Genomic DNA, 14,613 nt, shown 5'->3' with positions numbered 1-14,613 from the left:
GTTATTGAATAAATAGTGTTGACCAAATGTAGATGTACAATTTGGTTTAAATTGTGTTATTCTGTCTTTTTTCTTACTTTTGTTTGAAGGATCTTGAGAGCAAAATAATCACATTTCTGAAGAAAGAGCTGGAAAAGTTTAAGAAAATATTAGAAAATGAGAACAAACAAAACTTTGTGAAGGACTTTAATGAGAATAGATGCAGTATCAAAGCAGCAGCTCTTGATCTCACACTACATTACCTGAGAGAGATGAAGCAAGATGAAGCTGCTGATGCTCTAGAAGGTCAGAGACTCATGACCATCTGTCAGATTGTCACTTATTAATGTAGACTATCTATAAAACTTTAAATGAAGACTAAAACTATCTATTTTTTGTTCCTGTGTTTAGATGAGCTGCTCTTCATTCATCAGCTAAAATGTGGCCTAAAGAAGAAGTATCAATGTGTGTTTGAAGGAATTGCGAAGCATGGTGACTCCATACTTCTGAATAACATCTACACAGATCTCTATATCACTCAGGGTGGCAGTGAACAGGTCAATACTGAACATGAGGTCAGACAGATTGAAGTTGCTTCCAGGCGTCATGAATCTCAAGAGATTCAGGTTAAATGCACAAATTTGTTTGAAGCTCCTGAACAAGACGAGGAGATCCGAACTGTACTGACAAAAGGAGTCGCTGGCATCGGAAAATCAGTCTCTGTGCAAAAGTTTGTTCTGGACTGGGCTGAAGGAAAAGAAAATCAAGATATCAGTTTCATATTTCCTCTTCCATTCAGAGAGATGAACTTAAAGGAGAAAGAAAAACTAAGTTTGATGGACCTTATAACTCATTTTTTCCCAGAGACAAAAGGACTGAACCTTACAAGAAGGAATCAATTCAAAGTCCTGTTCATCCTTGATGGATTGGACGAATGTCGCCTTCCTCTGAAGTTTGATTGTAATGAGACGTGGTGTGATGTATCTTCACCAGCCTCTCTGGATGTTCTCCTAACGAACCTCATGAAGGGAAATCTGCTTCCTTCTGCTCTCATCTGGATCACCACCAGACCAGCAGCTGCCAGTAAGATTCCTCCTGACTGTATCGACCGGCTGACAGAGATACGAGGATTCAGTGACGCTCAAAAGGAAGAGTACTTCAAAAAAAGATTCACGGATCAGAATCAGGCCATCACAATCATTGATCATGTTAAAAAATCAAAGAGTCTCTTTATCATGTGCCACATCCCAGTCTTCTGCTGGATTTCAGCCACTGTTCTCCAGAACATTCTGGAGGAGAAAAGAAATAATGATGTGAAAAACAATCAGGCTGATGAGATCTCTAAAACACTACAGGAATCAAATACTGAAGACACTCCCAAGACTCTGACACAAATGTACACACACTTTCTCCGCTTTCAGATCCAGCAGAGCCGCCGAAAATATGATGGAGAATACGCAGCAGATGTTTCCTGGGATAAAGACGCCATCCTTTCACTGGGGAAACTGGCATTTCATCAACTGGAAAGAAACAACGTGATCTTCTATGACACAGACCTGGAAGCCTGTGGTATTGACGTCTATAAGGCATCAGTGTACTCAGGCATGTGTACCCAGATCTTTAAGGAGGAAACAGGGATCATTCTTGGTACCATGTACTGCTTTGTTCACTTGAGCATTCAAGAGTTTATTGCAGCCCTTTATGCACATCTGTTTCTAGACATCAACAAGAAAATTGTGTTTGTTCATGAGTCTACAGAACAGGAAAACAAAAATGAAACCATGATTGATTTTCTCAAGACTGCAGTGGACGAGGCGCTCGAGAGTGACAATGGACACCTGGACCTCTTCCTTCGCTTCCTCCTCGGTCTGTCACTCCAGTCCAATCGACGACTCTTACGGGGTCTCTTGACACAGCAAGACAGCAATGAGCAGAGCAACAAGGAAATAGTTCAGTACATCAAGCAGAAATTAGAAGGTAATCTGTCTGCAGAGAGATCCATCAATCTGTTCTACTGTCTGAATGAATTGAACGACCAAACTCTGGTGAAGGAGATTCAGACCCACCTTAGCAAAGGAAGTCTCTCATCTGGTGACCTTTCACCTGCCCAGTGGTCTGCTTTGGTCTTTGTGTTGTTGACATCAGAGGAAGAGCTGGAGGAGTTTGAGCTTCAGAAATTCAAGAAATCAGACGAGTGTCTCATTAGATTATCGGCAGTCATCAAAACCTCCAGAAGAGCTCTGTAAGTCATTTAACATGTTTTGTCATGTTTTGCTCTCATCTTAAAAAATGCATTTATCTACATTATTCTATAGTGAATCCCCATCATGAAAATTAACTTAAAGGCCCTGATATACAAGCAAAGTTCTTTTTCGTTCTTCGTTTAGGGGTAAAACGAAGTTCGAAATACGTGAGCAGCGATATACTGTAATTGAACATCTGACACCACCCACACTGCTGAGAGTGACGGTTAAATGAATATGTACAAATGTTGCGCGCTTTCCTCTCAGTAACAAAATAAACACAATAAAATTGAGAAACTAGCAAGGATCTGTGGATATATTTGTTTGCACAAGCTCTGTAATTCGGCACTCCAGCAAAGTCACGTCACGTTTATATTATAACACTTTATATATTAGTTTTGGCCTGATTTTGTTCGCAATGCCGTCACATCAGTTCGTTCTTCGATTGCGTTTGAAGTGTATTGGGGACTTTACCCAGTAAAGCCTGACATATGAAATAATAGTGTGAAAAAATCTATTTTTTTAATGGAGACAGTTTATCAAATCTTTAGACAAAATATATAAGATTTAAAAATGTTTGCATATTTGTTTTGTATCATATGATACACCAGACTTTTATGACTCAAATTATATATTGGCTCATACTTAAGGAAGGAAAAATATATAAATATTTTATTCAGATGCAAAAAATTTTTTATTTGGTACAGATGTTAATTTATATTGCCAAAAAATAAAATGAAATTCTGAAAGGTTATGATATAAAACAATGGGACTTTTATATAACAGGCTAAATAAAGTACAATTATATTATCAGTTGGTACTCTGTATCTCCCAATAATTTGATATTTTAAATGCTTAGTTTCATGAGTAGTTCTGTAGTTTTAATTGTTTGTTCTGCAATATGTAGTTGATTGAGAGATTTACAAATAAACATTTATCAAAAGTCAGTTGTATCATATTTGATGTACACATTTTAAGAAGGTTTATTACAAATTAGTTTTTTATCAAGTTTAAATTAAAACATTTATTTCTAATTTAGTAAATATTAAGTAAAATGAATATACATTTAATTTCAGCAATTGTTATGGATGTGTTTTTACTTTCATTAAATTAATTATATTTCACCCATTGGTCACCCTGCTCTCTAAGATATCAGCATCGGCCATCAGTTGAGCACTGTGAATAATCAAGGAAACCCAAATTGCTTTAATCCAGTAAATGTTAATCTTGAAATAACTAATAATAATAACTAACTTAATAACTAATACAATTTCTTAGGTTCTTAGATTTAAGTAATTTTAGCTTTACTTAAGTCATTAAAGATTTCATAACAACAAGACATATATATGTGAATGGAGGCATTTTTTTCAGACATCACTAACCCTAAAGTTTACATAAACCCCGCCCCCAAGAACACGCAACAAAGAGGGTGAGGCCATGTTGGGCTGCTTTAGAGAAGAGGAAGAGTTGTTGTAGTAGAGTGTTGTTAACATGCCGTCATTTTACACCGGACTGCTTCACAAACGAGGGTCAATTCAATGCTGGATTTGCACAAAAGATTAACATGACACATACTAGTCGATGAGTTGAATCAACTCCACAGCAACTACATAAATTTATCCACTAACCATTCAGAAACGTCCAGTTGCATTCTAAAAGATGTAACGTCTTCCTGAGTCTCTCCATCAATGTCGACTCCGGTTTGAACAATGTAAGTCTGAACACCGTTACTGACAATCCTCATTTTCACTGCGTGAGATTCTCCAGGTATGTTGTTGTTGAGCAACCGAAGCGTGAGCTGTTAAAGCTCCGCCCTCTTCTGTAAAGGGGACCGGGAGCAGCAGCTCATTTGCATTTAAAGTGACACACAAAAAGTGGCGTGTTTTTGCTCACACCCAAATAGGAGCAAATTTGACAAGTTATAATAAATGATCTGTGGGGTATTTTGAGCTGAAACTTCACAGACACATTCTGGGGACACCAGAGACTTATATTACATCTTGTGAAAGGGGCATTATAGGTCCCCTTTAAGTGTCCCCAACAAAGCAAGCCAAAGGCAACAGTGGCAAGAACCCAAACTCCATCAGGTGAAAGAAATAAAGAAAAAATCATTGGAGAAATCAGGCTCAGCTATAAAAAGCTAGAAATCTTAACACAAATATTTTTTTTCATTCTTCATATTTTTCACATGCTTCATTTTACCCAGAAATTTTTACAGGAAATACTAGTTTTGAAGGGTATTCATATTTTAGCTCAGCCTCTTTACTGTATATATGCTGTTTATGTAAAAATAATCATGGAAAATATATTTAATAATTGTATGTAGAAAATGTATTGTATGTGTTCCATCTAATTCTGTGATGTGATTTATTTCTCTTGTAGGTTAAATGATTGTAATTTAACAGACAAAAGCTGTTCAGCTCTGGCTGCAGTTCTTGGATCAGATACCAATCTGAAAGAGCTGAACATGAACAATAATAATCTGCAGGATTTAGGAGTGAATCTGCTCTGCACTGGACTGAAGAATTTAAACTGTAAATTGGAGATACTGAGGTAAGTTGATCCACAAGAGCCACATGACAAGAGTGAGGTGCGAAGACTGACAGGATGTTTTCAGAGGCAAAAGCACATGAGAACTTTTTGTTAATAAACATTGCATTTCTTTGTTTAATATAAGCAAGTTTGTCTTTGTTTTGTTGTTGTGTTTTTCATAAAAAAATAATAATGATCTACGAACTAAGCATTCGTTTTAAAATCCAAAAAAATTGTATTTATTTGTTACAATGTGGGTATACCATATCATCCATCTTATTCATTTTGGTAACAAAAGTACAATGACAAAAGTGAATTTGTCATTGTACTATTTTATTGTTGATGTGTTTTCATTAATAGTAATGAGCCACAAACTAAGGATTCGTTTTAAATTTAGGGGAAAATACAAATACCTTTTATTTATTTGTAACAACGTGGGTATATTTTTTTAAATTAAAGAGAAGATGGTGGTCTATCAGAGACGAAAGAAAACATAATTCTTACATTATTGTGTACATCTGTGCTGTAATTCATCAGTATACGCAGAGATTATCTTTCATTCTTTCTCCTCTTGTTTGTCTCCATATTCAGTTGTAAGTTTCTGCAACTACCTTTCAATACATTCATATAAAGGACAAAATAAAATTCTCTCTGAGGATTTCTATTGTTCAGGTTTAACTGATTAATCAGCTGAATGTTTTCATTCCTGTTCTAGACTCTCTAACTGCAGTGTAACAGAAGAAGGTTATAAAGCTCTGGCTTCAGCTCTGAGATCAAACCCTTCACACCTGATAGAGCTGGATCTCACAGGAAATGATCCTGGACAATCAGGAGTGAAGGAGCTCAGTGATTTACTACAGGATCCAAACTGTCAACTGAAGACACTGAGGTGAGACGGGATGAAATAATAAACATAATTAAGAAAAAATGCAAGCTAACAAAATATGCAGGTTAAATAGTCATTACAAATATATCATTTTAGTCATACAATAAGTTGGACAATTTGTTGCATCAAAATGATCAAGATCAGATCAGATGCTGCAGGTTCCGACATGATGATGATGATGATGATGATGATGATGATAACCGTCAACACAGTTTAGTTGTGGTTCAAGCTACAGGTCAAACAGACATTATGGGTCAGTATATGTGCTATTCTGGAGTATGGTATACCTTGACAATTAACATGCACAATTTTGTTTTTGTGCAAACTTCTCATTAAAAATTCTACAAAATCTTTCATTCAAATTGTTTTCTGAACACAATTGTTTTCCATCAAGTCCAGATTCACTGTATCTCTCCACAGCAGGTCTATGGCTACGTTCAGACTGTCAGTCCAAATCCGATTATTTGTGTATCTGATTGGAATCTGATCTAAAATTATTGACGACCACATTGTATATTTTGCAACTGTTCAGATCTGATTTGTGTGTCCATGCCGCTCTTTCATTTTCCGGAATATTTACATTGGTTCCTATGGCAATGATTTTGCGTTGGTAGGCATACTCCATAAACAACAACAACAACCGCAGGATGAAGGGGTTTGTAATACAGATGTTGTCTTATTTACAACATGACATTGTGTAACTGCCACACGCTGGACTACTGCGTCTTCTGAGGCAGCGGCAGAAACGTAGTGCTTTTTGACTTTCTCAGTTTGTGTAAATCTACTTAGGGTTCAAGGAATTTCTTTTGTTCCACATTAATTTCACACATGTCTGGTACAAACGTGGCTTTCTTTTATTAATACAGTGTATACTTTTTTCTTTATTTACCCCGAAAGAAGGGAAGTGAAGTGTGACAACATGCCCCATAGGTGGGACACATTATAACATGTGATGGGGCACGTTGTAACATGACCATATGACAGCTAAAAATTTTATCTGACTTAATTAAAAAAATATACATGACAAACTAAAATATTTTGTCAATTAAAGATAATTATTTTTTTTCCATATAAAATAATAGCATTTTTTTTTTTTTTAGAAATTCAAATTTAAATAGTTTTGTAGTTTGACAATGAACACAGCTGTACAGCACTGGTCAAAACAATGCATGCAAACAGATGAAGAAACATATTCAGATATTCAGAAAAACACAGAACTGAACAAAACACTCCCCTCCCTCCACTCACAGCTCTCACAGAACACCAGACAAATAGACGAGACAGTACAAATGCTGAACATTTCTTGAAATAATATTTTCTGGATGTTCAGGTTCTTCCTCTCAGTCTTTATTCACGTTTTTTTCATAGTTTATCAACAGAAATTCATAAAAGTTGATTATGCCAGTTATATCGTAACTGTATAGAATAGTAGTTCTAATTGCGGGGCAGATTGTAACGCAATGTTACAACAAATCCTCTCTGCGCAACTGGAATTTAAACCTGGTTAGTTTCTTCTGATAGTTGGTGAAGCATTAAAGAACTACCCAAACTGCTAAACAACAGATTGGAGATTAAAATAATATCAGATTTGTCTAATTTTAAATAAAAACAAAACATATAGATGAAAAATTAGCTTAAGTAAGAAATTTACTTTTGCTATTGTTAAATAAATGTTCAGTAATATCTTCCAAAGATTTCAGAATTTTGGCGCAATTTTTTCTCTATATATTGTCGATATGGCAACTAGTAAATACACTTAAGTTTCTTCATGCTAGTATTTAAACCACGTGTGTTACAACTAACCCTGCATTAGTTTGTGCCCCGCGCTCTACGTGGCATGAGAAAGTCACATAAACCACACAAAATCTGATCAGAGCGGTCAGACTGAAACAGATTTCCAGAAATGTGATTTGAAAAGGTTTTTTAAACCACTTATGAATGTAGTTCGAAATGGATTTGTAAAAACCGCATTTCATGTGATTTTTGGCCATTCAGACTCGAGTCAAATCTGATCGGATTTCAATCGGATATGCGCAAAAATCGGATTTGGACTGACAGTCTGAACGAGGCTTATGAGTCTCCAGCCTAAAAGTCAGAATCCAGATCTTCTTTCATCCGTCTTCCATCGTCTGTTCATCTTCCTGCATGGATCCTTTCCTGCAAAGAGACTTTACCCCTTTACTTCTTCAGCTAAGTGACTATTCAACGTGCTTGTGTGCTATTCTCACCTGCTTCATCCGTCTGCCAGTTTCCGTGCCTCTGTTTCTAATAAAGAGCTTGTTGATCACATACCAGCCTGCCTCCGTCTGTGTCCTGACAGTGTTTGTATATTGTTTTAAAAAGTTAGGAAAATAATGTTTAAGTCAAGCCTGATTCTTTCACAAAAGAATGATCCCAGTCTCTTCCACATAGTGAGGTATACAGTTTATTGGGTAATTCAGCACTGTTTTTTTTTTTTTTTTTTTTTTTAATTATTATTTTAGTATCGGATCAGTATCGGACCACCCCTACATGAGGGTGAGTAATTAATGACAGAATTTTCATTTTTGGGTAAATAACCCTTTAATTTATCCTAACAGAATCAAACATGAAGTCTGTTAGAACACCATCAGTGGAAACAGCTGATTCGTCATGTGGGTTTAATGTTCGCTATGTCAGAATTTATTAGGCAAATGCATTTCCATCTCCCATTATTCCCATAAACTCTTTTTCGCAAAAGTCAAAAATCACCTCAAGCAAGTGTAAAAACTTTTGTGACTCTTTTTTTCGGAAATTTGATGTTTCCATCGCTCGTTTCTGACGCTGTACTTCAAAATGTGCATAAAAACAAGGTGATGGAAACATAGCTAATGTGTCTTCTTTCTCCATGTTACCTGCACCTGGATATCCCTGTTTATTTGTCAGCAAAAGTCTGCTGGATGAAGCTAAACATGTTGATCATTATAGATCTGAGTCATTGTCTTTTCTCTTTCTGTCTTCAGTCTGAGTGTTTGCAGTATTACAGAAAAACAGTGTGTCATCCTGACTTCAGCTCTGAAATCAAACCCGTCACACCTGAGAGAGCTGAACCTGAGCTGGAATAAACTAGAAAACACAGGAGTGAAGCACTTATGTGACGTACTGAAGGATTCACACTGTAAACTGGAGAGATTGAGGTCAGTAACATTCTTCACATACAAGAATCAAAATGATTAAAATCACTTAAACAGTTTAAACTAAAACACTTTATACTCAATATCTCACAGTGAGTCTGAGTTCACATTATATTTGTGAAAACAGTTTCATCTTAGTATTTTGTGATCTGGTGAAATAAAGATGAAGATCTCTCTTCCTCTGTCTGTTTTATTTGCTTTTATTTCTTCAGATGACGTGACTTTAGGGAATAAATAGTTTTCTTCTGTCTTATTTTCCACTCTCTCTTTTTTCTAATGTAGGTTAAGCTCCTGTGAAATGACAGATGAAGGTTGTTCTGCTCTGACTTCAGCTCTGAAATCAAACCCGTCACACCTGAGAGAGCTGAACCTGAACAGGAATGAACTAGGAGACTCTGGAGTGAAAAACCTCAGTGATCTACTGATGAACCCACAATTCAAGCTGGAGAAACTACAGTTAGTATCATTATACTGTATTTACCATTTAGTTTATTTTAAGACAACGGCACAAGTCACATTATGTGTAGCGCTGCATCTCCATCTGAAGAAAGATTCAGAAATGGTATTAGTTATGTGTATCAGTAAAAAGAGCATTAAACTTTGAAACATTTTAAACTTTGTGGCCATAAAATTGTTTCATATGCTGGAATCTGACAAATCTTTGCTGTGAACCAAGACAGAAGTGAGAACAGACTAAAAAACAGTGTAACAAACTGTCATGAATGGCTGGTTGTAATGAAGCTCACGACGATGGAGAATACAATAACACTGTCTTTAATCACAAATCTAACATGTAGGAGAGATAAAACACAATTTTATATTAATCTAGAGTGATAAATTCACTTATTTTTGGGAGTGAGGACGGATCCAGACTTGGATTGTAACTAGTATCCTCAAATGCTCCTGTCTTGGTTTGTTTGTTTATATCATTAAGTTTCCATGTTTTTGCTGGTTTATTAGTGACTGTATGACATTTATTCATGATTCATTTAACTCACACATGAACTGAACATGGATTTGAGTCATTTTTTCTTTCTGTCTTCAGTCTGAGTGTTTGCAGTATTACAGAGGAACAGTGTGTCATCCTGACTTCAGCTCTGAAATCAAACCCGTCACACCTGAGAGAGCTGAACCTGAGCGGGAATAAACTTGGAAACACAGGAGTGAAGCACTTATGTGACGTACTGAAGGATTCACACTGTAAACTGGAGAGATTGAGGTCAGTAACATTCTTCACATACAAGAATCAAAATGCTTAAAATCACTTTAACAGTTTAAACTAAAACACTTTATACTCAATATCTCACAATGAGTCTGAGTTCACATTATATTTGTGCAAACAGTTTCATCTTAGTATTTTGTGATCTGGTGAAATAAAGATGAAGATCTCTCTTCCTCTGTCTGTTTTATTTGCTTATGAAGATGACGTGACTTTAGGTAATAAATAGTTTTCTTCTGTCTTATTTTCCACTCTCTCTTTTTTCTAATGTAGGTTAAGCTCCTGTGATGTGACATATGAAGGTTGTTCTGCTCTGACTTCAGCTCTGAAATCAAACCCGTCACACCTGAGAGAGCTGAACCTGAGCTGGAATAAACTAGGAGACTCTGGAGTGAAAAACCTCAGTGATCTACTGATGAACCCACAATTCAAGCTGGAGAAACTAGAGTTAGTATCATTATACTGTACAGCAGTTACAGTGTGATTGAAGTTTATTTATTTTAAGACAGCAGAGCTTATGTTTTATTCTTTATAGCAGTGCACTTTCTGGGTTTTCCCTATTGGTCACATTTTTTTTAAATATAGTTAAATAGATATGCAGAAATCTGCCTTTTGAACAGAGAATAAAGAATAGAGAGATCAAATAAATAGTTAAAAATGAAAGAGAAGAAACCGTATCTTCAGCACACAGAACTAGTGTAACTGGGTTTCAAAACAGACTATTGGAAACTAAATGCTGCTGAAGCTCTTCAATAAGATGATCATCATAGATGTGAACTATTGTTATTTCTCTGTCTTTAGTCTGTATAGATGCAGTATTACAGAGAAACAGTGTGTCATCCTTACTTCAGCTCTGAAATCAAACCCGTCACACCTGAGAGAGCTGAACCTGAACTGGAATAAACTAGGAAACACAGGAGTGAAGCACTTATGTGACGTACTGAAGGATTCACACTGTAAACTGGAGAGATTGAGGTCAGTAACATTCTTCACATACAAGAATCAAAATGCTTAAAATCACTTTAACAGTTTAAACTAAAACACTTTATACTCAATATCTCACAATGAGTCTGAGTTGAAGTCTGGACTTTAATTAGGTCATTCCCAAACTTTAATTTTCTCATTTTTCTCATGTTGTGAATCATTCAGATCAAAGACTTTCACAGCTGTACAGTTTTAGATAATTGAAACACTGAAAGGGATGTTGATGTCTAACATATTACAGTTTTTCTCAGTTGCTTTGGCACATTTCTCGAATCATCCTTACAATTTGCAAAACAGTATGTTCATTTCTAGAAACAATTTGTACAAACAGCACAACAAATTGGATTACCTGCAAAAGCCTGTAACTTGCTCAAAATCCTTAAGTTCATCTTTCAAAAGCAAGTATTTATGTCAATGAACATATCAGTGCTGTCAGAATGACAAGTCCTTGTGTCATTGTTCTCGAACAAGATAGTCAAAATGCTTAGCCATGTTGTCAATATAACAGTGATGAATATTTCAGATGTAAACTATGGCTATAGTTTTTATGACAGTGATTGAAACTGCACAAGACTGCACTTTGTCTGTATGGCATATATCAATTTTAACAGTACAAATGGACACATTACTGTATATGGGAGATTGATTGCAAAAGACTGGACAGGATTCAGTTTTGTATTTACTGTTGGTCTGTCAACAAATCACTGTAAAATGTCCTTGTGATAAAAAAGACAAGACTATATACATACACTGTATATATGTGTTCATGTGTATAGTATGTATCTGTATAAAGTTCATTTAGCCTACTATACTGTATGTGTAAAGCAAGTGTAAAATGCTACTGTAAGTGTAAAAATGCTACTGTAATATTAAGATTATAGCATGCATACCACATTAGTGTGCAGTGCACATTGCTGAAATACATACCTGATATGTCTATGAAATGCTTGAATGATTGAGGAAAAGGTTTTTCTCCAAACGTTCAGCTGCACCTTTAGACCTTCATAAGCCATTGTATAAGGTCATGATTGAGAACATTGTTTACAATAGTGGTCCTTATTTCACTAGAAACGTGCCTACGCCCTTTGCCTTATCTACCTCTTCCTCTGTTTTGCCTCTCTACCCTTCTACCACACATCCTTACTCCTCTTCTTCTTTCCAGCTGTTGATCTTGTTTGTTTCCATGATGTTCTTCCATTATCAGAAATTGTAACTCTTGTGTTGTGCTCTGTCTATATATGCTTTCCAATTGAAGATTCATGACATGCATCTTTTAGCTGCTTTAGAGAACTGGTTGGGTCATTGGTTGATCTAATGCTTTACATTCCCCTGAATACATTAGTGAAATTCAGGATTCACCTGCAAAATTCATCAATTCAGGACACATTTACAGAAGTCTAATAATATACTTGACACACTGTGATAACTAGGTCAACCATTTTGCATTTAATGACTTGTGCGATGAACTAATGACTAGATGTTTTGAGGGGTAAGACTATTCAACAGAGAACCATATAATACATTTTGAGCAACATGACATTAGCAATTGATAATGTAGGAAATAGCAGACAATTGTACATAATCAGTTGCATGAATGTACCAAAGCATTTGCAATTTGTTCAAAAGAACGAGAAACTGCTTTTATGATGTACAAGTGACTAGATGATGTGGAGGTTGAACAAGTAGTTTTGAAAATTTCAGTCCTGATCTGAGAAATGTGCCAAAGCGACTGAGAAAAACTGTAAAGTTCTCTGTGTCTTTTGTTTGCCTCCATATTCAGTTGTCAGTTTTCACAACTAACTTTCAATACATTTGTACAAAGAACAAAATAAAATTCACTTTGAGGATTTCTGTTGTTCAGATTTAACTGATTAATCATCTGAATGTTTTCATTCCTGTTCTAGACTCTCTAACTGCAGTGTAACAGAAGAAGGTTATAAAGTTCTGGCTTCAGCTCTGAGATCAAACCCTTCACACCTGATAGAGCTGGATCTCACAGGAAATGATCCTGGACAATCAGGAGTGAAGGAGCTCAGTGATTTACTACAGGATCCAAACTGTCAACTAAAGACACTGAGGTGAGACGGGATGAAATAATTAACAAAATTAGTTATATGCAGGCTAATTATTCATAACAAATATATCATTTTAGTTATACAATAAGCTGGACAATTTGTTGCATCAAAATGATCAAGATCAGATCAGATGCTGCAGGTTCTGACATGATGATGATAACCGTCAACACAGTTTAGTTGTGGTTCAAGCTACAGGTCAAATAGACATTATGGGTCAGTATATGTGCTGTTCTGGAGTATGGTATACCTCGACAATTAACATGCACAATTTTGTTTTTGTGCACACTTCTCATTAAAAATTGTAGATAATCTTTTAATCAAATTGTTTTCTGAACACAATTGTTTTCCATCAAGCCCAGATTCACTGTATCTCTACAGCAGGTCTATGAGTCTCCAGATGTTCACAAACATGCAGTTTCACAAGCCAGTTTTCTCTGCTGATGTTTCTCACTCCTCCTGCTTAAAAGCCAGAAAGATCGTGAGGCCTTAATTTCACACTCTGTATTCATACTGAAAATCATGATCTAGTGAGATTTTGCCCTTCTGCTCTGTGGGACGTTTCTGTTCTTATGAGTTTGCTTTAGGACTGAGTGTCGCACGAGTTCTTTTAAATAACTCTATTAGACTTTATTTTCAAGTATTTATATATTTGAAGTGTTCATTTAAAAAAACCGATAAACGCCACTTTAAAAAAAAAAAAAAAACTGCTGTGCGTTATTCTCCACATATAGCACGTTCTGTACTCTAAATCCGTTTGGTCAGAAAAGCCGGTATTGTCCACTGTCAGGCATCACGAGTTCACGTTTTACAGCAGAAACCGACAAGCGCCCTTGTTGTTTGTGTACAGAAACCGATAAGTCCGTTTTAGCGAATCAGCGCACAGTATTCAGGTCAGGTGACAAGGCTTCTAGTCACTTCAGAAAGACGCGCTAGCTGAGGGAAGTTTTGTCAAAGCTGACTAAAAGTGATCGAGGATTTATAATTTCGACTCCTGTAAGACCTTGTACACCATACACGTCTTACATGCTGAACCCTTGGTTGTCCTTTTGCGTGTGTGTGTGTGTGTGTGTGTGTGTGTGTGTGTGTGTGTGTATGTGTGTGTGAGAGAGTGTTTGAGTGTGTTTTAAATGCAATTACTTGGTTTTGTTTAACTCTGAAACATGAAATGTGGAGTTAAATATGCTTTTGCTAAAAAAAAAAAAACTTTTAATAAATATAAAAAACATACTTTCAATGAACTTTCATTTTTTAATTTACCTCTATTTTTTGGAGTTATTATTACTTAATCAAAACAACCCAACTGCAGTCTGATTGATATTACTTGGAATGCACAATAAAAAAACATGATTTCTGAGAATTAATAAAAATGGAGTTAACTGTTTTTGCAAATGAACTCTTCATTTATTTGTGTATTTAAATGTTCAAAGAAAAGTGTTACATCTAAATAACTAACTAGAGCTTGTCTTTAGTACAATAATTGAGTTTTTTATCTTATCAATCATGTTTGTAATGCAACAGACATTTAGTTGAGAACTGAATTGAC

General features: G+C 35.7%; 1 protein-coding gene across 1 annotated transcript in view; it reads left to right on the top strand.

Moving 5' to 3' along the window:
- The window catches only part of LOC127522225 (uncharacterized), an 884,749-nt gene that overhangs the window by 800,290 nt on the left and 69,846 nt on the right, over positions 1–14,613 (top strand). Inside the window, exons 85-91 of the mRNA XM_051911962.1 lie at positions 5,470–5,643; positions 8,622–8,795; positions 9,075–9,248; positions 9,838–10,011; positions 10,285–10,458; positions 10,813–10,986; positions 12,900–13,073. Of these exons, the coding sequence (XP_051767922.1) occupies positions 5,470–5,643; positions 8,622–8,795; positions 9,075–9,248; positions 9,838–10,011; positions 10,285–10,458; positions 10,813–10,986; positions 12,900–13,073 (1,218 nt within the window). The remainder of the gene's footprint in view (positions 1–5,469; positions 5,644–8,621; positions 8,796–9,074; positions 9,249–9,837; positions 10,012–10,284; positions 10,459–10,812; positions 10,987–12,899; positions 13,074–14,613) is intronic.

The sequence above is a fragment of the Ctenopharyngodon idella genome, chromosome 2, assembly GCF_019924925.1.
Source record: "Ctenopharyngodon idella isolate HZGC_01 chromosome 2, HZGC01, whole genome shotgun sequence".
In the NCBI taxonomy this organism is placed as follows: Eukaryota; Metazoa; Chordata; class Actinopteri; order Cypriniformes; family Xenocyprididae; genus Ctenopharyngodon; species Ctenopharyngodon idella.
Note: the sequence above shows the minus strand (reverse complement) of the source record. Positions and strands in the feature narration are given on the sequence as shown.